Below are 25,624 nucleotides of genomic sequence, written 5' to 3'. Positions count from 1 at the left end.
TTTATATTTACTGATGTTTCATTTCCGTGCTGTTTAACATTATAATATTGAATATAGAGAAATTGACAAAATTTCAGTTTAAAAGTAAAGAATCAAAAAACAGACATTTTAAATGATTACAAACTTTAAAAGAAAGAAATGTTATAACAAAACGTGCATTTCTGCACATCACATGCAAAAAATCATGTGAATTTGTTATCTAAAATGGACAGTTTGTGTGATTCTCTACAAGTTCATCAGAGGGACGGATGCTAAAATTGGAGGTCAAGAGGAAGACAAAAGAGAAGCTTTATGGATGTAGTAAGAGGGGATATGAAGGTAGTTGGTGTCTTTAAAAGAAAGAAATGTTATAACAAAACGTGCATTTTTGCACATCACATGCAAAAAATCATGTGAATTTGTTATCTAAAATGGATAGTTTGTATGATTCTGTACGAGTTCATCAGAGGGACGGATGCTAAAATTGGAGGTCAAGAGGAAGACAAAAGAGAAGATTTATGGATGTAGTAAGAGGGGATATGAAGGTAGTTGGTGCGAGAGAGGAGGATACAGAGAACAGGGTTAGATGGAGACCCCTGAGGAGAAAAGAAGAAAATTAAAAAAAGAGGAGAAGGCTGGATGGATTCAGACGATTGGCTATGAGAAGAGAAACACCGAAAGGGGGAAGAAGAAAAAAAAAAAGGAAAAAAAGGACTGGGTCACTTCTCTTTTTATTTACAAGGTCAGGTTTAGTTCTTGTCTCCAGCCGGTAGGTGGCGCGGTTCACCAGGCGTAACGGGACCCGCTGAACCGCTGGAATAATTGTCCCTCCCAAATTTCCTCTCACTCCACCCCACCATCTTTTCCACAACAAAAAATAAATAAAAGAAAGAAAGAAAAAAAAAACAAGGAAAGAAAGAAGGAAAGTTGTTAATATTGGCGTGGTTTCTACGTGCGTAATCACGCGAGATCACAAAAGAGGGGGGGGGGAAGAAAAACAAAAAAAACGTCGAACCCGCTCCGGTTCACGGTCACTCGGTCGAAGGGGGCCACGCACGGCGTGTGTGTGCATGCGTGGACAGGAGGATGCGTGACACGTCGATGCACCAATCACCTGCGGAGGAACCGAGCGAGTCTCACTTCCCTGCGCCGGAGTAGCGGAGGGGGGGCGGGGGTAGAAGAGGCGGAGGAGGGGGGCTGACGGCCGGTGGATATCTCATCATCACCCACAACTGCGCGGTCACGTCGCCCGTGGGAGAGATCTTGCGACGCACCGTGGATTTTGTTTTTCTTTTCTTTTCTTTTTTTTTGTTGTTGTTGTTGTTGGTGGTGTTGTTGGTGTTTCCACGTCTGCAGCGATGGCCGGGATCCTTGCGTGGTTCTGGAACGAGCGCTTCTGGCTCCCGCACAACGTAACGTGGGCTGACTTGAAAAACACGGAGGAGGCGACGTTCCCGCAAGCCGAGGATCTTTATCTGGCGTGTCCTCTGGTCTTCTGCATCTTCATGATCCGCCTGGTGTTCGAAAGGTGGGTCTGCGGGACACGCTCAAATGCACACCCTCCCGGTGCGTGTTTTTTTTTTTTTTTTTTTTTTTTTTTTTAACTGCGTGAGATGATGTGTGATGATGCGGGAGTGATGCTGCGCACACCGGTACCCAAACAATGGCATCCTGTCTGGTTGGCCAACGTGGATCTTCCCTTCCTGCAGGCCCCGCAGCGGCGTTTGCACCACGCAAATCCACAACACCGTCCTCCCTGTCCTGTCCTGTCCCGTCCTGTTCCCGGTTCACTCCCCACGCACACACACACACACACATTCTGGTCCGTTTTCCGTGATTTCCGCCGCGGTTCACATTGTCCCCCGACTCCCACGGCGCCGTCAGTCATCGCACAGCCATGATGCTCTCGGCTTTTCACGCAAACGCCGTGCAATTTCAATTTTACATCCCTTGAACGCACCCACCGGCTCCCCACTTATTTCCCAAATGTTATCTTTACACATGCAAGATGTGAATCAAAAGTTGAAATGGACTCTGAAGTCGCCTTGATGATGGAACCAGAAATGCAGTTTTAAATACTGACGTCCCAGATAGTTTTTGTTTATTAACACAGGAATTATATGCAACACCATAATTTGCAAATAAAATAGGAACTTCTGGCATTCGTGTGCCAGGAGTCAATCCGAACAAGTCTTGCATCTGTCCCTAACGTTTCACTCTTCTGTGTAGGATTATATATACCAGGAGAAAAAAAAAAGATATTTCTAAAAAATAGGATTTGAAATAAATGACCCTGATGTATAATATAAAAAAAACCTTGCGAAATTCCCCCTTTTATAATCTGCTGCGTGTATGTCAATGATTAACCCCCTTTTTTTTTTTTAAATCTAGGTTTATCGCAAGACCATGTGCCATGGGGCTGAAGATTCAAGCCAACGGGCCCCAAAAAGCGCAGCCCAATGCCATCCTGGAGAAAGTTTTCACCGCCATCACGAAGGTGAACGACCTCCCCCCCCCTCCCCCGCCTCCTCCTCGCACGTTACACGCCGGCATCGTCTAATGAGAGGCGTGTTAAAATCGACTTGCCCCGTGTCTTAGCACCCGGATGAGAAGAGGCTGGAGGGCCTGTCCAAGCAGCTCGACTGGGACGTCCGAACCATCCAGCGTTGGTTCCGACAGCGGCGCAACCAAGAGAAACCCAGCACCCTCGCACGATTCTGCGAAAGCATGTAAGTCGATATTATTCCGGCTTTTCTCCTCATCCACAGCCCGTCGGTACTTGCAACTACATACAGCAGTTTTTTTTTTGTTTTGTTTTTATAAAACAAATTGCAAATTTTCACTATGCCTGCACAGTGACAGTTAGAAATCTAGATTATTGAAAAAAAAAATGTCTTTATATCAACAAATTCAGTAACACTAAGGAAAAATGAATGTATGGCATGGGGGTACGGTTTGCGAGCGTTTTCGCCTCGCGGCGAGAGATCCCTGGTCCGATTCCGGCAACGCTATGCTAACTTTGCATGTTCCTACGGTGTCTGTCGGTTTCCTTCGAGTTTTCCGGTTGTGAATCCTCACATATGGGAATGACAGTGAACGGTTGTTCGTCTCAGTTTGTGGATTGACTGCCGACCGATCCGAGGGTCAATGCCGCCTCTTTCGCCTGATGAAAGCTGAGAAAGGTTTTACCCCGCCACCCCTGACCTTGAGCACAGAATAATCAGTACAGATAAAGAATGAATGAAAATGGATGACACCTTATGGCGCCAAAAAAGGGTGGATTTTAGCTCTTACGGTATCTTCGTGCATGTGTTGACAACGAGGTGGTTTCCTGCGAGCGTCACACTCTCTCATCACCACAAGTAAAATAGAAATTGACTTTTTATATCTCCGCAATCCCCAAATTCTCCCGAAAACTCCTCTGGCGGGGAACAGAAGCCGTGGGCTGTGTGTGGGCTGCAGGTGTAGCTGAATAAGGTGAAGCAAGAGAGCCACCTCCCACAGAGGTAAATGTGGTATTTGAGCTACGATAACAGCCTCTGTGACATAACACGGTTCTAAATATACAGAAAGATTGTTTACCACTTGTCAATTATTCCTGGGAAAGCATACTGTGTGCTCCAAAAACAATATTAGTAACACAAATGGGATAAAACTAAGAGCAGACGTAACGCTGGCGTTTGTCATCTCTGCAAGGTTATTGTCACACTGGTTGGAAATAAATGTAAAATCTGTGGCTACTGAAAAAACACACAACTAAAATATCCCCGCCTGTGTTAATAGTGGCTGCAATGTGGAGGCGCTTGTTGTAGGTGGAGTGTTATCATTTTATCAATGATCCAACCCCCTTCTCAAAAATATCTTAAATTCTTACCTTTTTATCAACCGGCTGCAAAGCTTTGCGTCCGAACCGAAAACTTTTCAGATGATCCGACAGTCGAGATGAACTCTCCGTCCCAGGAGCACGGCCACCTAGCATGCGGTGGTTTGGGAAATAGTTTTTCAGCAGTAGCAAGCTAAAAAAAACATGTAAAAAATATGAATAGAAATAAAAGTAAAATCTAAAAAAAAAAAAAAAAAAAAAAACCTCATATTAACCAATACAGAGGAATGAGCAAAGTGGTTACTAGAGTGAGTTATTCTCTAGTTATGGCATGAGATAGGAAAGATTTCTTGTATCTTACTGCAATACATAGACATAGCGGTTATATCTGATTTAAATTCTCAAATCTGAATGCAGTCGGTTTGAAACAACATGACGCAATGAGAAGCAGCTAATTCAGAAGCAATTTTTTGCTCGACAATGGCTCGGTGACTGTGACTACTGGGTCGTCAAAAGGAATTGTCAATCATCCCTTTGTCAGTCGATGAATCAGCTCTAACAAAGGAATAGTGGTCATTAGAGAGTCTCCTCTCTAAAGATCGCGACATGAATGGCGGTTCTTCTCGGGGATAATGGACGATCGTGTCCCACCGCGAGCCGCCAAACCCACTCGGGCCGCAACGGAGAACCGGCTAATCCGCGGCGGAGCGTTCGCCATCAGGGAGATGGTAGTTACTTAGCGGTGTGATGTTAAAGGCCAACCAGTGAGTGGGACTGTCACAGCGGAGTCATGTCTGACACCAGGAGAGCCAATCTGGCAGATTCAGACACGGGATATCTCACCTCTTTCAGATTTTTGCCCGAGGCTGCCATTCAGTCAGGCGGTAGAGCGTTGTTTGCCGGGGCCGACCTCTGAACTCCTATTACCACTTCAGAGCAGGGGGAGGGAGGGGGGGAGGGGGTAAAAAAAAAAAAAAACAAAAAAAACAAATACCGTTGTCTCATATGATAATCTGCCTGAGAATCCGCGGGGTTTATTTTATTTTCTTAAATGTGGCCGACGCACGTCGTCAAAAAAAAGCGGCAGCTTTATCTGCATGCAGCATAATTGACTGCAGATGACTGCAATACCAGTTTGGCCGGGGAGTCTGTCTCAGTTGCTTACGTTGCAGTTCTCCAAACGGGCCTGGCTGCCGTCCTTCCACCAGAGATTTTGTTCTAATTAAGCCCTCATGAGCAGCTGCTGTGGACTGATAGTATTCTTTGTCTCCCAGTTGTCAGGGTGGTTTATCTGTTGTCTCTTCTTTTCCCTCTCCAAACAGACACTCCGATGTCACAGATGCGTCGGGTCTTACAATAATGAAGACCAGTTTCTTATTGTTGCCTCTCCTTGTTACTTCCGTCAAGGAGGGGGTTTTGTTTTAGATTCTGTCTGTCCGGCCACAGAGGTATTTCGATTTTTGTAAAACCTGTGAGGATTACCGCCAAGTCCCCGATAGATTCTAGTGGCTAATAAAGTTTTTTTTTTTTCTTCCATTTCTTTTTATGGACACCTGTATTCTCTAAGTCCATGTCTTGTTTCCAGCAGGATAAGATAAGATAAGATAAGATAAGATAAGATAAGATAAGATAAGACTTTACTGATCCCCAAAGGGGAAATTCTGTCAAAGCAGCGCAACAATGATAATATCAATAAATATGAGCATAAATATGAATAAAAGATAAGATTAGATAAGATAAGATAAGATAAGATACGACTTTACTGATCCCCATTGGGGAAATTCTGTCATAGCAGCGCAACAATGATAATATCAATAAATTGTAACGTAAATAAGTTATAAATTTAAGATAAGATAAGATAAGATTTTGATTCGAGTGTTATGGCAGGGGGAGAGAGGTTTGAGGGGTTGGACGATTATTTTGGAGGTCAGTTATTTCGGAGAAGGCCAGAGATTAATGGATGGAGTGAAAGAGGACAGGATGTCAGTTGGTGTGAGATAAGATAAGATAAGATAAGATAAGATAAGATAAGATAAGATAAGATAAGATAAGGATTATTGAGCCCCATAGAGGAAATTCTTTTGTCACAGCAGCGTATCAATTAAAAGTATCAATAAATTTGAATATAAATATAAATAGACAATTAGAAGACAATTGGAAAATAGAAAGGGAAAATAGCAAAAAAAGAAATCCACAAATAAATAGACGTCAGAGAGAACAACAACAGCAACAACATCAAGGATAAGAATGGACAAAAAGAACGGTGCGGGGGCAGTTAGGGTGAAAATAGACGGCCAAAACGAAACAATAACATAAACAGAGTGACAATAGCAATGACAAGAATAAAATAAAAAAAAATAGGCAGGACGCGAATGGGTTGTGACCAACAAGGATAAAACAGACAATAGAGTTGATGCACCTCGGGAGGGTCAGAGTTGTGTGCCGTCCAGACTGCTGTTATACAAGATATAAAGTAGCTGAACATTTGTAAACGCTCTGCAGTATGTATTCATATTATTTATAAAAATATAGTGTCTTCTTCTTTTAGTCCTTTGGGCTGCTCCCTTCAGGGGTTGCCTCAGCCAATCATCTGCCTCCATCCAGCCCTCTCCTCTCTGGTCTTCCTCAAGACTAGACTTCCTGCCAGGCACTTCCAGCCTTGCACCCAAATCTTCACAATCCCCCTTTTCCACATGTCCAAACCATCTCAGTTCATCTCCAGAACATCTAACATGTGCTGTCCCTCTGATGGACTCCTCATCCGGTCCCTTCAGCTCATTCCCAAAAAGAATCTCCACATCTTCAGCTCTGTCTCCTACACTATATGGCCAAAAGTTTTCGCTCACCCATCCAAATAGCTTCCGTGGCCACAAGTGTATCAAATCAAGCACCCAGGCATGTTTTTACAAACATTTGTGAAAGAATGTGTCGCTTTCAGGAGCTCAGTGAATTCCAGCGTGGAACTGCAATAGGATGCCACCTGTGCAACAAACCCAGTTATGAAATTTCCCAAACATTCCACACTCAGGTGTCAGCTGTGTGTTTGGGAAGTGTTTTGAAACAACAGCAACTCGGCTACAAAGGGTTAGGCCACGTAAACTGACAGCGGGGTCGGCGGATGCTGAGGCGTTTCGCGCCAAGAGGTCGCCAACTTTTTGCGGTCAATCGCTACAGACCTCCAGACTTCATGATTATCGGTAGAACAGTGCGCAGAGAGCTTCACAGAATGGGTTTAAATAGCCGAGCAGCTGCATCCAAAGTGCAACGCAAAGCGTGGGATACGGCGGTGTAAAGCACGCCGCCGCTGGACTCTAGAGCAGCGGAGACACCTTCTCTGGAGGGACAACTCGCGTTCTAGATCTGGTGATCTGATGGACGAGTCTGGGTTTGGAGGTCGCCAGGAGAACGCTACTTGTCTGACTGCATTGTGTGAAGTTTGGCAGGGGGGGGGGGTTATGGCGCGGGGTTGTTTTTCGGTAGCTGGGCTCGGCCCCTTAGTTCCAGTGAAACCTCAGCATACCAAGACATTTTGGACGATTCCATGCTCCCAACTTTGTGGGAACAGTTTGGAGCTGGACCCTTCCTTTCCTAACATGACTGTGCACCAGTGCACAAAGCAAGGTCCATAAAGACATGTATGACAGAGTCTGGTGTGGATGAACTTGAGTCCTGACCTCGACCCCATAGAACACCTTCGGGATGAATTAGAGCGCAAACTGAGAGACTTCTCGTCTGACATCGGTGTGCGATGTCACCAATGCGCTTCTGGGAGAACGCTCAAAAACTCCCATAAACACACTCCTGAACCTTGTGGACAGCTTTCCCAGAAGAAGCTGTTCTAGCTGCAAATGGTGCATATTGAACCCTATGGATTAGGCATGGGATGCCACTTAAGTTCATATGCAAGTCAAGGCAGGTGAGCGAATACTTTTGTCCATACAGTGCATCTCCTCCATTGCTCTTCTCCACAGTCCCATTGAATTGTATCCCTCAGTACTTCTTTATCTCCACGCCCTGCAACCCAAACGTTCTGGCTGAGTCCCTTTCATTCACTCCCATGTATTCCGTCTTCCCCTCTCCTTTCCAGGACATACTTTACATCCGCCTAACTAGACTTTCCTACCTGCTCCCTGTTGACACTACAGATCACAGTGTCATCTGCAAACATGAGATTATCATTATCATGGATTATATTCACCCTCTTTAAGGTCACCTTGAAGAACTGCTGGAAATCACTTAAAATTGAGGGTGAAATATGATGAAAAATAGGTATACTTTATCAATATTATTAATGGGAATAACAAAAACAATAACAATAAACAAAAATCTGAGAAATGTACCTTAAATAAGTGCTTTTGAAATCTCCATACGTAAGGAGACACTTGGTATGCACAGTATATTTGTTTTTTTTTTCTTCTTTCAAAGAAAAATCTTTCTCCCAAAAGGCCCGCAGTGCTTATTTCAAGTGGGAAATTCAAAGAATGCAACCCTTGAGCTTTCCATGACTTGATTTAGAGAAGATTAAGTAGATTTAAAAGAAATGCGAGTCATTAGGGTGCGTGGTTGTATCAGAACGGCTCACCTCTCATTAATTCTCCCTGATAAGGACAGACCGAGGCGTCGATGTCCCCAATATATCAATGCTTGTCTGATCTCACCTTCCTCCATCTTCCCTCCGCTCCTCTTTCACTGTGCAAAGAAATTATCAAAACGATCCAATCCGCATTCAGAAGACACAAAGGCGTAGCACTTGTGCGAGACTAGCTACTATATTTATCCCCCCGTGTCTATTACTGGCCTCCGTTGATACAGGATATACCTCAAAATATAGGTTTATAAGAGACGATAGACCCATATTGCTCCCTCTCGTGATCTCGGTTTATAATTCTTCAGAAGCCCTAAATATGAAAAAGACTTTTGTGGCATGTCCAGCTGTTTAGGGTGGCTGTCGTCGAGACTTTTGGGATCCCGAACAAGCGTGGAGATTCTCTCTGCCGCAGGCTGAATAATTTGTCAGTGTATTGTTTCACCCTCGGCGATCCGATTCCGTCTTCAGACCGAGAGATAAAACGTCATCTCATCTTTTACTGAGCTGAGTTTCACCTTTGGCAGCATCTGTTTTCGATGCCGGTAAATGAGGCCCCGAAAATCAACATTTTCTTTTTTTTTTTTAATTTAAAACAAAAAAAAAAGAAAAAGAAACAACGCTTAGTTTTTGAAACAGAACGCCTTGTTAATGAGCCATGCTTACGTTGGAATCTGTAAAAAAAAATACATAAAGGCATGACACTCACCTTCAATAATATGCTTTTAATAGCAGCCTCTCCTTCAAACCCAGAAGTAGGTGTGTGATTTTCAAACCGTTCAACTGACTCACACACACACACACACACATACACACACATGCATACATCCCAACAGTAGCGCAGTCAAGCTGACAGCCAATTAGCATATTTGTGCTCAGCGGATACTTATTACAGGACAGCTGAGGGATGAGCAATTTAAATGTGTTCAGAGAGGATAGCTCCCTAAAATTAGATTCAGACTCCTAATAGGAAGCTTCGTTTTATTTTTTTTTTTTTTTTTTTTTTTTTTTTGCTTTTTTTCTAATTCGGGCAATTTGAAATGACGCCCGGTAATCAAACCAAATTAGACACAAACAGGGAAAGGTGAAGGGAACGGCCATTACTGCCCGTCAAGGGTAAAAGGCCTGTTCCTCCCGGAGCTGTGGGGTGCGGCGAGGGATGAATGGGAAACGTCAGAAGTGAATCGTTCGCCGCGGCCGGAGCTTTGTGACGAATCGTTACGTCGAAACCACTCAAGTGCTGACAGCAGCCAACAGCTGGCGACCGCCCGTAGAGACGACAAACTCCAATGTAATGATGCAGCTCGACATTTTTTTTTTTTTTTTAACGAGAAAGCTGTAGCGAAAAATCATCCGGCTTCACTTGTGACTCTTTGAACGAATCATCAACCGCACCCCGCGTTGATTCATTCCAGGCAATTTTGAGCCCAAACAGGTGGAATCGGTTTCACGGGGATCAGCGGGTCCACTCGCGGAAGAGATATCGCAAATGAATTATTAATATGTAACCCGAAAGTTGATGGTTTCTGTGGATCAGAAAGCACGATAAACCGCAGGTCGCCGATTCTTTACAAGACAAATCATTCTGTTAACCACAGTTAGTACAATACAGTAATTAATTTAAAGTGCTTTGGCCGCTCGCCACCAGATTGTGTGCCACAAATAAACAGCGGCTCGATAATTAAATGCAGAGGATTTCGCTTTCTCCCGGAGCCAGTCATTATCAACACATGTCCGAGAGGAATTAACTCATAATGACTAAAACAAGCCGGTCTTAAAGATCAATTCATGGGAAACAGTTGGGGAATCGTCGTGATTGTACAAACACACACACACACACACACACACACACACACACAGCAGCAATTCGCCTGTACTTGGGGAAAAAAAAAAGAAAAAAAAAAAGGGCTTCATGCAGGCTTGATGAAGCAGTTGCCATGCAACAGGCCTTACTGTGTGCCAGGTAGACTTGTCCGACTAATTTGGTTTCACAATACTGTTGATCCAGCACAAAAAGCGGTTGATGTTAGCATCCTCGGGCCAACGTGTTCACATGGTAACAATAATATCTTTGCTTGTGTGAGCGCGCCGCTTTTTCTTTTCATTCCCCGAGGGGCAGGTGTGGGACTTTTAAATAGTCACACCTCACGGCATCTAAACTAGCTGCTGTCCAAAAGGTGAATATCGGGAGGAAGTGGATCATTTGAATGACGTATCGGTAAGATGTTTTTATCCGTTTTACCTTGGATTAATTTAGAAAAAAAATTCCCAGTCTATAATTTTACAGATATTTTCCCCACTTGGACGCCGACATTGTTTCAATTGTGATGTTTTTTTTTAGTGGCTTTTTTAATTTGACATCCCAAGTCCACACAACATGACACTGTTACTTTTTAATGTACTTTTTTTTTTAAGCTTGAAATTAAACTCTAGCATGCAGTCCCTTTGGAGGTTTTTCCCATTTAAGGTCTTTTCTGACCTTAACTGAAGTGTTTCTTTGCACTTTTTTTTTTTAAATTGAGTTCAGGTATAATTTGCACAGTCTGAAATGTAAAAATAATTTGCAGGGACAAGGATTAAAATGTTCCAAAACTGTCAAAATATAATATATGATCTTTATGAGACTGATTAAGGAAAGTGGGTACTTTTTACTGGGCAGTACTTTTGGAATTAATATCCACAAATCAACACATAATTGATCAGTGTTGGAAATTTTTCTCTTCCAAATGTTGGTATCAGCTTCAGGAAACATTTAAACCAGGGGTCTCAAACTCGCGGGCCAATTGCGGCTCTCGGAGCAATATTTTGTGGCCCCCTGCTGCCTAAAATCAAATCTTTGTGTTAGCGCGGCCTGTGCGTTTTTTCCTATAAAGTGGGTTTCAAAAAAAAAATGGGCAAGGAAAAAATAAAAAAAGTAACTTTGCGATGTATTTTTTTTTTTGCTCCAAAATTTGAAAACAAAAATGTTTTTTTTCTGAAAACACGTCTAGTGACATTGTTTGAACGATCTTATTTTTTATTTCTAAAAAAAAAAAACACAAAAACGATAGCAAAAAAAACAGGCAAAATTAAAAAGATCGAGATCGTCTAGTGAAATGGTTAAAACGATTTATTTTTCTTTTCTTATTTCTACAAAAAACACAAAAACTAAAGCAAAAAAAAACCCACCAAAATTAAAAAGATTGATTTAATAACCAGAATAGCCACCATTAGCCTTGTAAACACTAAACCTCCTCTTATACATGCTACCAATCAATTTTCTAAAAATTCTAGTGGCAAATTTTTCCACAATGAGAAGATTTTCTCTTTTAACTCAACAATATTTTTAGGGCGTCATTTCATCAATTCTTTTTTATTCATTTTTAATATTAATTCGTCATGTATTTTTTAGAGGAACAGTTCATTACATAGAAAGATTTTTATAATTTAACTGTTTAACTCCTTTCCACTAAAACAAAGGAAGAATTTGGGCTTAGTGTTACTTTCAGGTAATGATTTTTCGGATACGGCCCCCTTGACATCAAATTAGGTTTGACACGTAAAAAAATGTCACCCCGGCATCCTTCTAAGGATTGATGGAAAGTTGTTTTTTGAGGCGCGAGCCGTCACCGAAAGCCGGCCGTAAGATCAAGCGACGCAACCGTTGAATTATGGAAACCCGAGTGGAACATGACAAGCTCTATGACTTTTGTCACAACTATTGAGTCGCCAGAACAGAAAACAGGTTTTCTTAACACCACTCTTATACGCTTAACTCCACAAAGCTGATGCAACATGAATGTGTGTGTATGTGTGTGTGTGTTATTTCATGAGAACAAAATGAAATGAGGCCTCATTAAGTCTCCGCGGTGCGCAGCGTTACGTTGAGATGAGCTTGATTCCTGAGAGGTTTAGCGCTGCTTGATTTGTATTGATGAAATTAATATGACTTACATTTATGTGGATGTGTAAGGTTGTTAGAGCCGCCGTACACCTCGGTAATCGATGCAAATCATTAACACTTAGTCGTGTTGTTTATGTATTTTCAACCTTTGCACACCTCCAAACCCTTGAGTGAGGACAAATTTATATACGCACAATTATTTTTTTATTCATAGAGAATATAGAATGTGGTATATAAAAGATTTACTGCCTGCTACAATCCGGTGCGGTTTCCAAGTCTGCTGATAGTTATTTTTATTGACATGTCACACGAGTGTGTTTATCATTCTTTTCAATGACAGGCCTGCCTCTTTTTTAGATGACAACTTTATTTACGCCCTATTGACTATTTATGAAGTTTACCGTTACTTTTACACGTCCGAGCCGCAGACGAAGAAGATTGTCGTGTCACGCTCTCTGATAAACCATGTTTTTTTTTTGTTTTTTTTTTGGTCTCATATTTGATTTAAACGCGCCGCTACCTGTACGACTGAGATACATCACTCGTCATAGGACAAGGTCTGGGTCCACGCTCACCAAATCCCCTGTCTTTCCTTGATTTTGAATTTCAGTTTTCCAAATACTTGGCCTTATTCGGTCTAAGATAATCTTGAAAAGCCCCGTGAATGATCGGCTGAACACAACGAATACATGAATAAGAGAAGACTTTGAAATGTTCTAAGCTAGATGTGACATACGGTGGTCGGAAATAAAAAAAAACAAACGTTGAATATAAAGGGCAGCCCATTTGTTGTTCCCCACTTGCTAGTCTCGCAGGTTGATTTTCTCTCCGGCTTCTTCCATTGTTCTCTGTCTTGCAGAGTTTTCATATGCCAATCACGGCATTAATTTGAATAGATTTTAAAGCGTGAGAATAATAATCAGTTTCTCCTTCTGACATCAGGATCGCTTTTTCCCCCGGCGACTGCGTAGCTGTGATATGGAAATGTGCCGCGTCATGGAAATCGCAACGCCCGCCGGGCTCGGTAGTGGACACTCCCGTTGTCTAAGCCGCGGCGACGTCTGGCCTATATTTGAAATTCACCATGAATCGCAGCCCTAAATCATTTTATTTCAGCTCACAGGCCTGACGGGCGCAGTCATGCAACGTGCCACAGCTGCTGCACCGAGGGCCGAAAACTTGGAGTTGTGTATAAGTTATTTAAAAGTTGCTTCAGGATGGGCGGCGTCTGAACGGATTGGTCAAAGTTGGGCCGATCTTCTACCTACTAGAACCTTGTTGAAGTAAATAAAAGTTCTATTCCGAGTCCGGAGGCAAAGTCGAATATCAAACGCGTAAGCCGATCCGCTTATTTTCCAATTTTTTCCGTTATGCTGATAATGTCGTATCTCTGTTTTCCCTCAGGTGGAGATTTACATTCTACCTCTACATTTTCACCTATGGAGTGCGCTTTCTTAAAAAGGTACGAGCATCTCGCAGGCCTCCTTCAAGCACAATTTTGCCCTTTAGTTAGTTTGCAGAAAAATATGCGTATACCGCATGCATCCCTGTGGAAACGGTTTCCAAGTTATGAAACTGGCGAGATGAATAGATGCTTTGGAGCAAGAAAGCGTTTCAGAGGATATTTCACATACCCTCATTATCACTGATTACTCTTTAACTAGATAACCAGAGTTTTGTTACCTGGTCAGAGGTTAACCGAGTTCTAATTCTATATTTTATGCCGTTTTCATTTTCTCTAGACTCCATGGCTGTGGAACACAAAGGAATGCTGGTACAACTATCCGTACCAGGTATGATGTCACTCTATTTAGATTGTTGTTTAGTCGTTACTCAATTTATATTGTTGTTTAGTTCTAGTTGTGTATTTTTCACCCTCACCGTTCCTTGACGTTGTCCATTATCATCCCTAATGTTGTTGTTGTCGTCGTTGTCTTGCTATATCCTGTCTTCTGCCTTTCTATCTATACTCCTATTTATATTCATATTTATTTCCTTTTTTTTTTTTCCATCTCTGACATTATAACTGTTAGGCTGCTGTGACAAAGGAATTCCCTCTATGGGGATCAATAAAGTTTATCTTAGCTTATCTTATGAGTCTCTGCATTGTTTTCATTGTTGCGTGTTATCGCCACTCACATAATACATTCAGTCCTATTTATATTTGCCACGTAAAGACTTTTAATCCTTATTAAAACTTGAAAAATTAGCTTAAACTCTGTTGTTTTGTACATCCGTGCAGCCCCTGACCGTGGACATCCATTACTACTATATATTGGAGCTTTCTTTCTACCTGTCCTTGCTCTTCTCCCAATTCAGAGACATCCGGAGGAAGGTAAGAACGACCGCAGAGCCGCGCCAGAATAAGATCCATAAACCCCGATTAACACAAATCACTGGGTGTTCGATTAAAGTCCTGCCGCAATGGACTCACTGTCGAACCTTACAGCATTTTTTTTTTTTTCCCCCGAACTGATTATTCTCAAGGTTCAAAAAAAAAAAAAAAAAAAAAAAAATTGCGTGAAGAAGTTAACTCTGGTGAGAGTATGGAAATATAAAATATGAATAATAATAATGATTCAATTTGGGGTGTAAAATTAAATTGAGCCGACAGAGTCGTCTACAAGACTTTGGTCCAATGGGAATCATACCGGGCTTGACTAAAAATTGGCGAGTTCGAGAGCTTCGAGCACTCATCGCACGTAATAACGCCTGCTTCTGCATTAACCAATTAGAAAAGAGCAAATGTCGCTTTTCATTTGAAATACAGGAAATAAAATCTCCATTAAGATGCTTCAAGTGTCAGGAACTCGAGACAGTTCACGCCCGCGACGCACGTCCACAATTGAAATTGAATTCCAGGCTGTAAAAGCCACAATCCTAACGGGCAGCCACCAGTTTCAACCCGCCCTCATTTTCTTTTTCCCCCCCAAAAAATAAAATAAAATAAACATAATTTCAAGTTCATCGGGTGTTAATTTGCATGCCTTCCTGCCGTGATCTTATCCCCCTGTCTCCAGTCCATCCCGGCTCCATCTTCACAATGCATTCCACTCACAGCGGCCCCGTGATGCCACACTGTGTATGCCTTCACTCTGTCATCTCTTTGTTGACTGTTGGCATGTTGTCTGTTTTTGTTTCTCCTTTCAGTTTTTTCATGCACAGTTCCAAACTGAGGAGGTCCTCTGCATCCCCTGCCAATTCCAGTATGTTCTCCCCGCACACTCTTGACTTCGCTTTCATTCTTTGTCTTGCATCATTACTCTTCCCTCTCATCTCCCGTCTCCCTCTCTCGCCATGTTGGGATTGTTTCTGGTTGCTCGGAGGTGGGGAAAAAAAAAAATGAAAAAAAAAAAAACATAAATCAGTAGCTAAAGGATGATATTTCGTCCGTGCCGCTCGTCTTCATCCTCAGAGCTCCATCCGAACCCAATGTCTCATTAGACGACGAACCGAAAGCGAAGTGTCCAATAACGCAGCCGACGGATTGAGTGCACGCCGAGGAGATGTCGGTCTTTTAAATTCGCTGAAATTAAATATTGAATGGCTTTCCAGACAGACAAGGGCGAATCCAGATATTTATGTATAATTGAGAGTTCGCGCAAAATGGACAAAAGACAAAGACAGTAATAAGAAGCCCTTTTTTAGTACGGACATAAAAAAATCTCATCGCAATTAAGCATGGGATTATAAAATCTCAGCTGCAAGGCACAAATATATTTTGTGTGTGCAAGGTTAATCTAGCGGTTTAATTCCACTCGCACGGAAAAACAATGTTTTAATGAATTTGGCACAGCATCACTGAGCCGACGTGGAAGTATTTATTTTAAATTGTAAGATATTTTTGTGTCCTATTTTTTAAACTAACCCGTTTTTTGTTTTTTTTTCCCCTTGTAATTGCTCACCGGTTTCTCCTTGATCTTTAGGTCATTTTGAATTTGTAGCTAATTCCTAGGGTTGGTGTTTTTTTGGAGGGGTAATATTCTTAGAGGCTTTCTTAAAATTGTTCAATGCTTTATGCAAACACAGACTGTAACATCACGGTTGTGTTGTATGAATTATTTGGCATTTTGCGTATCCTGATTTCCTGAGCCATATTCTTACGTGCAGATGTCACATTACTGGTTTCGTGCCCATTTTTTTTCCCCACCATGACCTTAAATTATCAAACCAGTCCTGCAAGCGAGCGGCCCGATTGTTCCTTGACTTGGCTGAACGTATGCATGTCTTTTGATGCCTTATTGTCGGAGTATTTATTTTATTTCTACCTATTTCGGTCTTTTTTGGACGCTGTTTGCTTCGTGCCTTCTCTTGTGTTTAAAGCTGGTCGCCCTTTAGTTGGCAGTTTGTGTTTAAGGCACGAAAAGGAAGTTGTCTGATAAGCGCTGATGTTTCATCCGCTTCAATGTACGGGAAACAAAATATTACATGATGTTAGGAGGAGAAGAACAAGACCTTGCCTTGGTCGGGTCGGTCAGAATGACGCATTCAGCTCGCAACTACATTCTCAACATGATCGCCCTGGGCCAAAATCAAAGATGATTTTATCGGGATCAATATCGCCCCTGAAGGATTGAGCGAACACTCTTTTAACCTCGTCTTAAAACGTGTGCCCGTTCCCGTCTAACTCGGTGTTGTTGTCAAAGTCAGCCGTTTCACTTTGAATCCCGGTGCAGCGCTGTGATGCTCTCGCCCTTCTCAAATGAAAAAAAAAAAAAAGAAAAGAAATTGAATGTGCCAGCAACCTGTACTTTACAAGTTTTTATCAGTAGAGGCTGCTGTTGCTCAGCAACAATATGCGTCAGGACAGGATAGGACAGGGCAGGCGTGAGCATCCTCAACAGATCATTCCTGACACCTCATATTAATGTGCCCTGGATGCAAAACTCTATCCGTCTATCCTATCCAGCACGGTTTGCGGTGATTTATCGGCACGAACGGCACTCTGAGCGCCGGATTGTCCAACGCCGCTTAGCGTTGCCGTGTTGATCCTTTTACTCGATTATTGTCCGCGGGGCAACCTTTCGAGAGCGCGGTCGCAAAAGCACGAGACGTACGGCGTCCGGATGATCGTTTCGTTCCACAAGACGGAGGATAAACATCCGGAAAAGGCCAAAAGAATCACATCGAAGTCATAGAACTACAAAGATGGTGAAGGGATTGTAAAATGTAGGTTCTACTTGTGTTGAGCAGCGAGACGCCTTGTTTATTTTCAATAAGAATAAGAACAACCTGATTTATCCTGAAGGAAATTGTTGTGCCAGAGTTACAAGAAAAACATAACAATAATAAATGATAGTAGAAAATTGTATAAACAGTAAAAGTAAAAAAAAAAAAAAAAAAAAGGGGGGGGGTTAAGAAATACAAATAAACTATAAAGTGTCTTAAGAAGTATCAAGTGAAGACTATAAAGTGTCTTAAGGTCTTAAATACTAAGTGAAAGATAAGGAGTGCACAATATTGCACAGTTATGAATATATATACAGATAAATTATTACAATTTACAGTGAGTGGGTGAGATTTTTTTTTTTTTTTTTTAAGGTTTAAGATTTTGAGATTTCCTGCGGCTGAAGGGAAAGGAATTAAAAAGTCTGATAGCCTCAGGTAGGAAAGACAAGTACGATATGTGAACCCGCTTCCATGTCCCTTTCACGTCATCACATCGGCCGCGCTGCGTGAAACTTTCTCGGGAACATGCCCGACAACGCTCTGCCGGGTCGTTTTCCGTCGTCGAAGTGGAGTTGATCATTTTTGTCGCAATTCTGTTCCCAGGATTTCCTGATCATGTTCCTGCATCACGTGGCAACCATCTCCCTTATCACTTTCTCCTACGTGAACAACATGGCGCGCGTGGGAACCCTGATCATGTGTCTGCACGACGCGGCCGACGTCCTGATAGAGGTGAGGACAGGAAAACGGATAAAGTTCGGATACTTCGGGGCTCGATGAACCCCTTTTTTTTTTATCCACAAGTAAATGTTGGTTTCTGCCATGAGGAGACTATTTCAAATAGCGTTATCAGAGGAATATTTGACAGGAACCATGAGATCAAGCGTCGCATCTTCAAAGGTGCTGCCAAACCGAACACGGCACGCAACAGAAACGGCGAGTTCCGGGTTTGATGTTTCACGGCTCAGCAGAAAGTCCTAAACAGCGTCTCGGTCACGCAGTCTAACGGGTGCTTCGCCGACGTTTTCAAAGAAGTAGCGACAGCTTTGAAAGAAGTGGTTTTGGCGTCACTGAAACAGGCGAACGCTTTCTGTCGCGACGGCCTCGTCCACATTCTGTCACACGCCGCGAAATTAGCCGTCGCCTCTACGAATGACGGTTTTCGGAGGCGTAGTAGGGAGAGCGCGAACATGCTGCTGCCAGCTGGAGAATCTCATTTCTGAAATTGTCAAACATATTTCCCCAAAGTTGTTTGAATATTCAAACTGATTATTGCTTTTTATTTATCTTTTTTTTTTTTTTTTTTTTTTTTTCCGCAGGCTGCCAAGATGGCCAATTACGCCAAATGTCAGATACTGTGTAACCTGCTGTTTGCAATGTTTGCAATTCTCTTCATAAGTTCCAGGCTGGGAGTTTACCCCGTGTGGTAAGTGGCCCGCTGTCGTTGGTGTGCGCGACCGAAGAACCGCTCGTCCGTCCAGAGATGTTTCGGAGATGAAATATACTCGAGAGCCGTGACGATTTGAGCTGCAGCTAAGACACGTCTTTGTAAATTTTGTTGCTAAGTAATAGTTACTATGGATACTGCAGCTTTAACCTCTCAAAGAAAGCTAAACAAATCAACGAATGAAAAGCCGATCATTACGGCGGCCGCCTGATCATTGGAAACTGAGTTTAAGCTGATTAAAATACATCAAGTGGAGCATCTACTCCCACCGACCTCTGGTCATTTGGTTTTTTTTGGGGGGAGTTTAAATTTGATTCGGTTTTAAACTCGTGCCTTTTAGACATGAAGAGAATTATGGGAAACTGTGAGCACAGAAATAATCGAGTATATTCTCCAGACTGTAGCGTCAGTTTACGGTCACAGATTTTTGAGTAGACCTCTCAAGGGAATTGACAGAGGATTTGTCTCTATACCATTTTAAGATACATTTAAAAGGATTTGGACTTGGTGTCCACACAGTAATATGATGATCACACACTACATTACAGTGAGCCTCCAGCACACCAGTAGTAAAGCCATCATTTATAAGGCTGTTGCCATGGCTTCGGTATCTATCTGCAGAATGATTCACAAAGTGTCAATAGATAGAATTTTTCCATGGATACATTAATGACAGATCCCTGATATTCCGATTGTATGTTCGGTGAAGCCGAGCAATCCTTGCTTTTCCGCCCCGTTAGCTTTTTCAATTGTAGTTCGATTCATTGAAATGCGTGTGGAGCAACATAAATGTCAATAAATGAAATATTCAGAGGACTTGGTAGGTCAGGGCTCTGACAAAACCAAATGATTTCACTTAGTAACGGCATCAGTGTACCACAATGGTCAGTTGGATCACTTTAGCCCAGACTTGAGCATTTTACGGCCCATTTTGCTTTTTTTATCCGGCCCGCAAAACTATTTTCCTTGAATATTTTCAATCGATATTGAATTTGGAAACCCCACGGGGAAACTCGTTCTCTGAAATTAACCCATCGTGGATGAACGAGGAACGTTCGGTTGTAGAGACGGTTGTTCTGCCTCCCAAAATGCCAAAAACGTTAAATACTTAAATTACAATTTTTATTTTGTTCAATTAACATGATACCTAATTTGCCCGCGCATAAGAATAAGAAATGTGGCCCGCCAGCCAAAATAATTACCCACCCCTGCCTTAGCCTATGAGAAACTGACACCACTTTAAATAAACTCAGCTTGTGATCGCACTTCGTTTGCGTCGCCCAGTTCACCCTAATCCACGTCCGAGACAGATGATCATCTGTCGGTCAAAAGCGAACAGCTAACTAGCGAAGAATCGTGAATCAGTCGCCTCGGCAGCCGCTTTCCCCTCCGCGTGTCTCCAAGCGGAAACGGACTTCAAGACCCAGGAGGCGATCACATTGATCAATTTCAGCATTATCTCATTACGATGCCGTCTAATCCTCTTCTAACTAAATCCGAAACGTTTCTTGATTTAATCTTTTGGTCGAACTGGTTTACCCAAAGTGAACAACCAATGACCTCTACAAAGACAACCATGCTAATGTAACTATGACGGGCTTCACACGTCATGCCCGAACTCTGCCGTCTTATCCTTGTTTGTCACACATCCTGCTTATTATTGTTCATTTATTTCATTCATTGCTATCGTCACTCTATTTCTATTTAGTTAAGTTTAGTATTTTTCACCCTCACTGTTCCTCACTGTCGGCCATCGTTATACCTGATAGTTGCTGCTATGATGTCTTGCTATCTTCAATTTCTCTATATTAACCCTCATATTATGTTAAGGGTCAATTTGACCCATTGGGTCAATGGGTGAAATGGGTCAAATTGACCCTTAACATAATATGAGGGTTAATTTTACCTTTTTGGTTTGTTTGTTTGCTAGTTTTTTTGACATTCTAACCGTTATGCTGCTGTGCCAGGAATTTCCCATATGGGGATCAGTAAAGTTTATCTTATCTTATCTTAAATGACTCACGGATGGATAAGAAACAGACCCATGTCATGTATTTTACTGGCTTTTATTCCTACTGTTTAGGACAGGGGTCGGCAACCCGCGTCTCTTTCATCTATACTCTGTGGCTCCGAGTGGCTTGAGAAAATGAATTTTAAATATCTTATTGAAGTGTATTTCACTTGTGTTAATTCCTTTTTTTTTTACTTTTAGTTCTAAGTTGGAAGATTATTCCGATCTTGAAATATCAGATAAAATTATATCTATTATTTTTCGCCGCTCAAAATAACGTCACACTCGCGGAAGCCGGTAAACCCGCCAGCAGGTAAAGTCCCGATTTGCAGATGCTGTGCGCAGAAGTGCAAGAGCAGAAGTCCCATAGACCAGGTGACATAAATATTTATGAAGCAAATATTTATTTTTTATTGTTAACTGACGCGGTGATTTTTTTTTTTGATTTATTTTTAAAATTCAGGTCAAGGCTCCGCTACACGTTCTGAAAGCCCAAAGCTCAAAATGAGTTCATTACATAAATAAAATTTAATTTTCTCTGTAATACTGTGAATTTCAGAAGCAACACACTACACACTTGTTTATACAAAGTGTAAAGTTAATAAAAGGCAATATATACAGTGGTACCTTTATTTTAGACGTCAAAAAGTAATCGCGGCTCCCATTGTTTTCTTTTCTGAGGAAACCGGGTCCAAATGGCTCTTTGGGTGTTAAGGGTTGCCGACCCTTAAGGGTTTAGGACGTTGAATAATTTCTCCCTGAGGAAGTTAGTCACCTCCTTCCCTCTCTATCCTAGGATTTTAAACACCACCCTGTTCGAGAGTTGGGAGATCATAGGTCCCTACCCATCCTGGTGGGTCTTCAACCTGCTTCTAATCTTGCTGCAGCTACTTCACACCTTCTGGTCTTATCTCATAGTGAAGACCGTGTGCCAAGCCATAACCAAAGGAAAGGTGAGTCAAAGCGCTTCCGAGATTCCCGCCTCCTATTACGGCCGACAGATGTACGGCCAGTACTTCTATAAATACTTCTGACGTGCCTTCTCTATTCTCTCTGCGAACATGCAACCCTCAAGGTGGGGAAATGGAATCCTTTACATGTGAGTAGCCTTCAAGGGTATCGGCTTAAAGAAAAGCGGGCGTTTGGTTGACATTTCTCTCTCGCCGGCATGCTGTCGTTTACAAAATTTTAGAGGGTCAAATATGGGTTCGCTTTAAGAAGCTCGGTGTCAGCTGCTCGGCCACTTCAGATACATCGGGATCGATTTTGTTCAAATATTCACGGTTCCCCGGGGCAGGAATCTTACTAACTTAAGTCCATCTCTGCGTCTTACTGTTCCAAACTTAGAGGCTGGATTTTTTTTTTTTAATGATTTTCAGACGTTTTTCCACCGACGTAACAACAAATGTGTCCGCCGACACGTCATTGTGTGACGGGGAGAGAAGTAAAAGGCATGAATGACCCGGCAGAGATAAAGATAACCAATTAGAGCATCCCTTGTAGCTGGGATGCCTATCAGTATAACGCCTGCAGGGGTTGAAACAAATCCCCTGAAACACCGATGTGCATCTCCCTGAGTGACGGCTGGAGGTTAGAGGAACTGACAGGGGAAACTGTCCGGCACGCATCAAGAGAGGGTTGGCGCGTGACGTGTCGGAGCAGAAATGAAAAGCATTTGACTGGAGAGATGGCAAAACCTGTGTAAACGCTGTCAGCGAGTATCCGAAAAAGGCTGAAAAAGCATTTCACGGGTACGGCCTTCGAAACACAGCGAAGCCCCGTTTTTTTTTGTTTTTTTTTTTTCTTAATATCGCGATTTGAAATCATCATCTCTTCCGGAGTTAAACGATCGGTTTGGCTTAAACGGGAGGCGAGAAATCGGCAAGTAGGTGTGACTCAGTAGATATCGGACCTGATCGGAACGCAGAATGCGGTCTTGAAACTGCTGTGTCATCACCGACCTTTCAAAAGCCCACAGAGAAAACGCACCAGATGGACATCACAAGACAGGCACATTTTCAGCCGTAAATAAAAAAAAGGAAGTGATTAAACACTGGATATCTCTCTAGCCTTCCACAACGGACACAGATCAAATAGGCAATAGCTAAAATATTACAGTCTGTTATTATTTAGCAGTCGACTATTCAGCCACTGGTGGCTGAATGAGCGAAAACCTGTCATTTTTAAACCTTTTCCGACGGAGATGTGAACGTTCGGTCCGAATGCGTCCCGCATCGGGTTCAGCATCTGAGTGTCAGGTTAGGTCCGAATGTGTCTACTGCCTGGACGGTTACTGAAAGCGGCGCTCAAATTAATCAAAATCCATTTTTAATGAATCATTTATTGGGCAACGAGTCAAACTCCGACTGCTGCCAACTCTAGAAATGTGTAATTGGAACTGGTCTTATGAACACGTCATCGAGCATCTATGACAGGGGTGTCAATCTCAATCACATACGGCCTAATTTGATGTCAAGGGGGGGGCGGATCAGGAAAAGAATTACAATTACAATTAATTACAAAATAATTAAATTAGTAAAACTAAGTCAAAATTTTTCCTTTGTTTTAGTGTAAAGGAGGCAAACATTTAAATTATAAAAATCTTTCTATGAACTGTTCCTCTAAAAAAATGCATGACGAATCAATATTAAAAATGAATATGAAAAAAAGAATCGATGAAAATACACTGGAAAAATATGGTTGAGTTAAAAGAGAAAATCTTGTCACTGTAGGAAAATTTGCCACTAGAATTTATTAGAAAATTGATTGTTAGCATGTACAAGAGGAGGTATAATGTTTACAAGGCTAATGGTGGCTATTCTGGTTATTAAATCAATCTTTTCTCTTTGCGATAGTATTTGTGTTTTTTATAGAAATAAGAAAAGAAAAAATCGTTTTAACCATGTCACTAGACGTTTCTTCATGAAAAATTTTGCCAAATTTTGAAGCAAAAACAATACATTGCAAAGTTACTTTTTCATTTTTTTCCTTGCCCGTTTTTTTTTTTTTAAACTCACTGTATAAAACCCCCAGATGCATGTGACAAAAAAAGTGTAGGCCGCACAAACACAAAGATTTGATTTCAGTCAGGGGGCCACAAAAATATTGTTCCGAGGGCCGCAATTGGCCCGCAGGCCGCGAGTCTGAGACCCCTGATTTATGGGATTTGATTTGTTGCACAACAATAAGAAAAAAAAAAAAAAAAAAAAGCAGCAAGGTCTGTAAAACGGCCTTTTTTTTTTGTTTTCTTTTTTATTAGAATATCTCTCCAAGCAAAATGCAGTCCCAAGTTCACAGCTGTCACTAACATGAGCGTGAATGAATGAATTAAATCTCATCATCCGTAAATATCATGAACTCAAGTCACATAAAATATAAAATCGCTTCACCGAAAGTGTTTGCCGTCGCCGGCGGCGAAATCGGCGCGCGTTAAATTCACGCGGACGAGAGGCGGTATTGCAAAACAGGCCAAACAGAAAAGAACCCGATCCCTCCGTATCGCTCGCAGGTGTCTAAAGACGACCGCAGTGACATCGAGTCCAGCTCGGACGAGGAAGAAAGTCCTCCGCCAAATCAGAAGAACCACAGCAGTTCCACCAACGGGACCAACAAAAGTCACGGCAGCAACGGCTACCTGACAGGAGCCCCTTATCCTGACGAACACTGACTGGACTGATACCATCGGAGCTACTGTCCGCCCGTCGTTCTGTGCGAGTGTGTGCGAGCGCGAATGCGTATAGTGGAGGCACGAACAATATCGCTTTCCTGGTACCGGAATTTCCAGATTGGGATTTACCTGAATGCAGTGCAGTTGTCAACCTGATTGTTTGCTAATGTCCCTTAGGGATATATTCTTTTCATCTCCACATTTGCATCAAACTGCACTCGGTGAAATATCAACGCACTCTCATCAGTACACGCCACTATGTTTAGCCAATGAGTGAATGAGGCGTTCCAACGTATGGTACAGCCATGCTACTTTAATATACAGTAGTCCGACATTCTGGGGTTGTGTTTCTTCTTACGTTTGTGTCTTTCTGTTATTTATTTTTAATGAGTATGTGCAAATCATAGTTGAACATCTACTTCGACGTCAGTAATAAAGATTGCATTATCTCGCTGTTTTCATACCACATGTCAAGAATATTCGGGTTTACTTTCAATGCTACACCCCCAAAGATTTGCCAAAACAAAAAAAAAAAAAAACACCGTACAAGTTCATCTTCGCCCACAAATGAATTGTACCGTGAGAAGTTTTACTTGCATCTTGAAATGCGAGCGTTCTCAACTCAAGACTGTAGATGAGATGTGAACAAAAGTATTGTTTGCACTTCAGACAGGAGAAGACACTGCATTCCCTTTTTGATGCTTTTGTTTTTGGTTTTTTTGTTTGCTTGTTTGTTTTTTAGCCTGGCACATTTCTGGTAAAAAAAATTTCATCGAAAGTCATTTTCTCTCCGACAAGGCAGTCACGACTTGTTCGACTTATTCCGTAAATAAAATAAAAATAATAATAAAAAAAATATATTGGCGATTGCAAATGTTTGTGTGGATATGCTTAATGGGGTAAAAAAACGCACAAGTTGAGTTTTAACTCAAAGGATACAGAGCTGGAACAAGGCCAGGAGATTTAAACGTATTTTAATTTTTCAAAATTCAAATATTCGTTGGCATATTTTACAAAAAAATAATGTAAAGAAAATCCTACTCTCTATACTATATCGCTT

The 25,624-nt window shown here is 41.9% G+C and overlaps 1 protein-coding gene across 2 annotated transcripts; it reads left to right on the top strand.

Moving 5' to 3' along the window:
- The first annotated feature begins 1,126 nt into the window (after positions 1-1,126).
- cers6 (ceramide synthase 6) lies at positions 1,127-25,438 on the top strand. 2 transcript variants are annotated; one of them, XM_086145800.1, is made up of 11 exons: positions 1,127-1,507; positions 2,371-2,476; positions 2,578-2,708; positions 13,675-13,732; positions 14,013-14,063; positions 14,513-14,605; positions 18,043-18,171; positions 18,759-18,865; positions 21,694-21,850; positions 21,973-21,996; positions 24,406-25,438. In XM_086145800.1, exons 1-11 carry the CDS (start codon positions 1,338-1,340, stop codon positions 24,562-24,564), a joined length of 1,185 nt encoding a protein of 394 aa, XP_086001926.1. In that variant the 5' UTR covers positions 1,127-1,337; the 3' UTR covers positions 24,565-25,438. The 2 variants fall into 2 exon arrangements, with proteins under 2 accessions (XP_086001926.1, XP_086001927.1); XM_086145801.1 differs by lacking the exon at positions 21,973-21,996.
- Positions 25,439-25,624: the final 186 nt, after the last annotated feature.

This window comes from Fistularia commersonii, chromosome 4 (assembly GCF_037954325.1).
Source record: "Fistularia commersonii isolate RoL2024-O1a breed Wild chromosome 4, RoL_Fcom_v1.0, whole genome shotgun sequence".
Classification (NCBI taxonomy): Eukaryota; Metazoa; Chordata; class Actinopteri; order Syngnathiformes; family Fistulariidae; genus Fistularia; species Fistularia commersonii.
This window is presented reverse-complemented; position numbering and strand designations above follow the sequence as displayed.

What these genes read in the sequence shown, in the direction of transcription:
- cers6 (XM_086145800.1), top strand. Translation starts at nt 1,338, where the DNA reads ATGGCCGGGATCCTTGCGTGGTTCTGGAACGAGCGCTTCTGGCTCCCG. An exon ending in AAGCCATAACCAAAGGAAAG is followed by an intron (nt 21,851 to 21,972) that starts GTGAGTCAAAGC and finishes GCAACCCTCAAG; the next exon opens with GTGGGGAAATGGAATCCTTT. An exon ending in GGAAATGGAATCCTTTACAT is followed by an intron (nt 21,997 to 24,405) that starts GTGAGTAGCCTT and finishes TATCGCTCGCAG; the next exon opens with GTGTCTAAAGACGACCGCAG.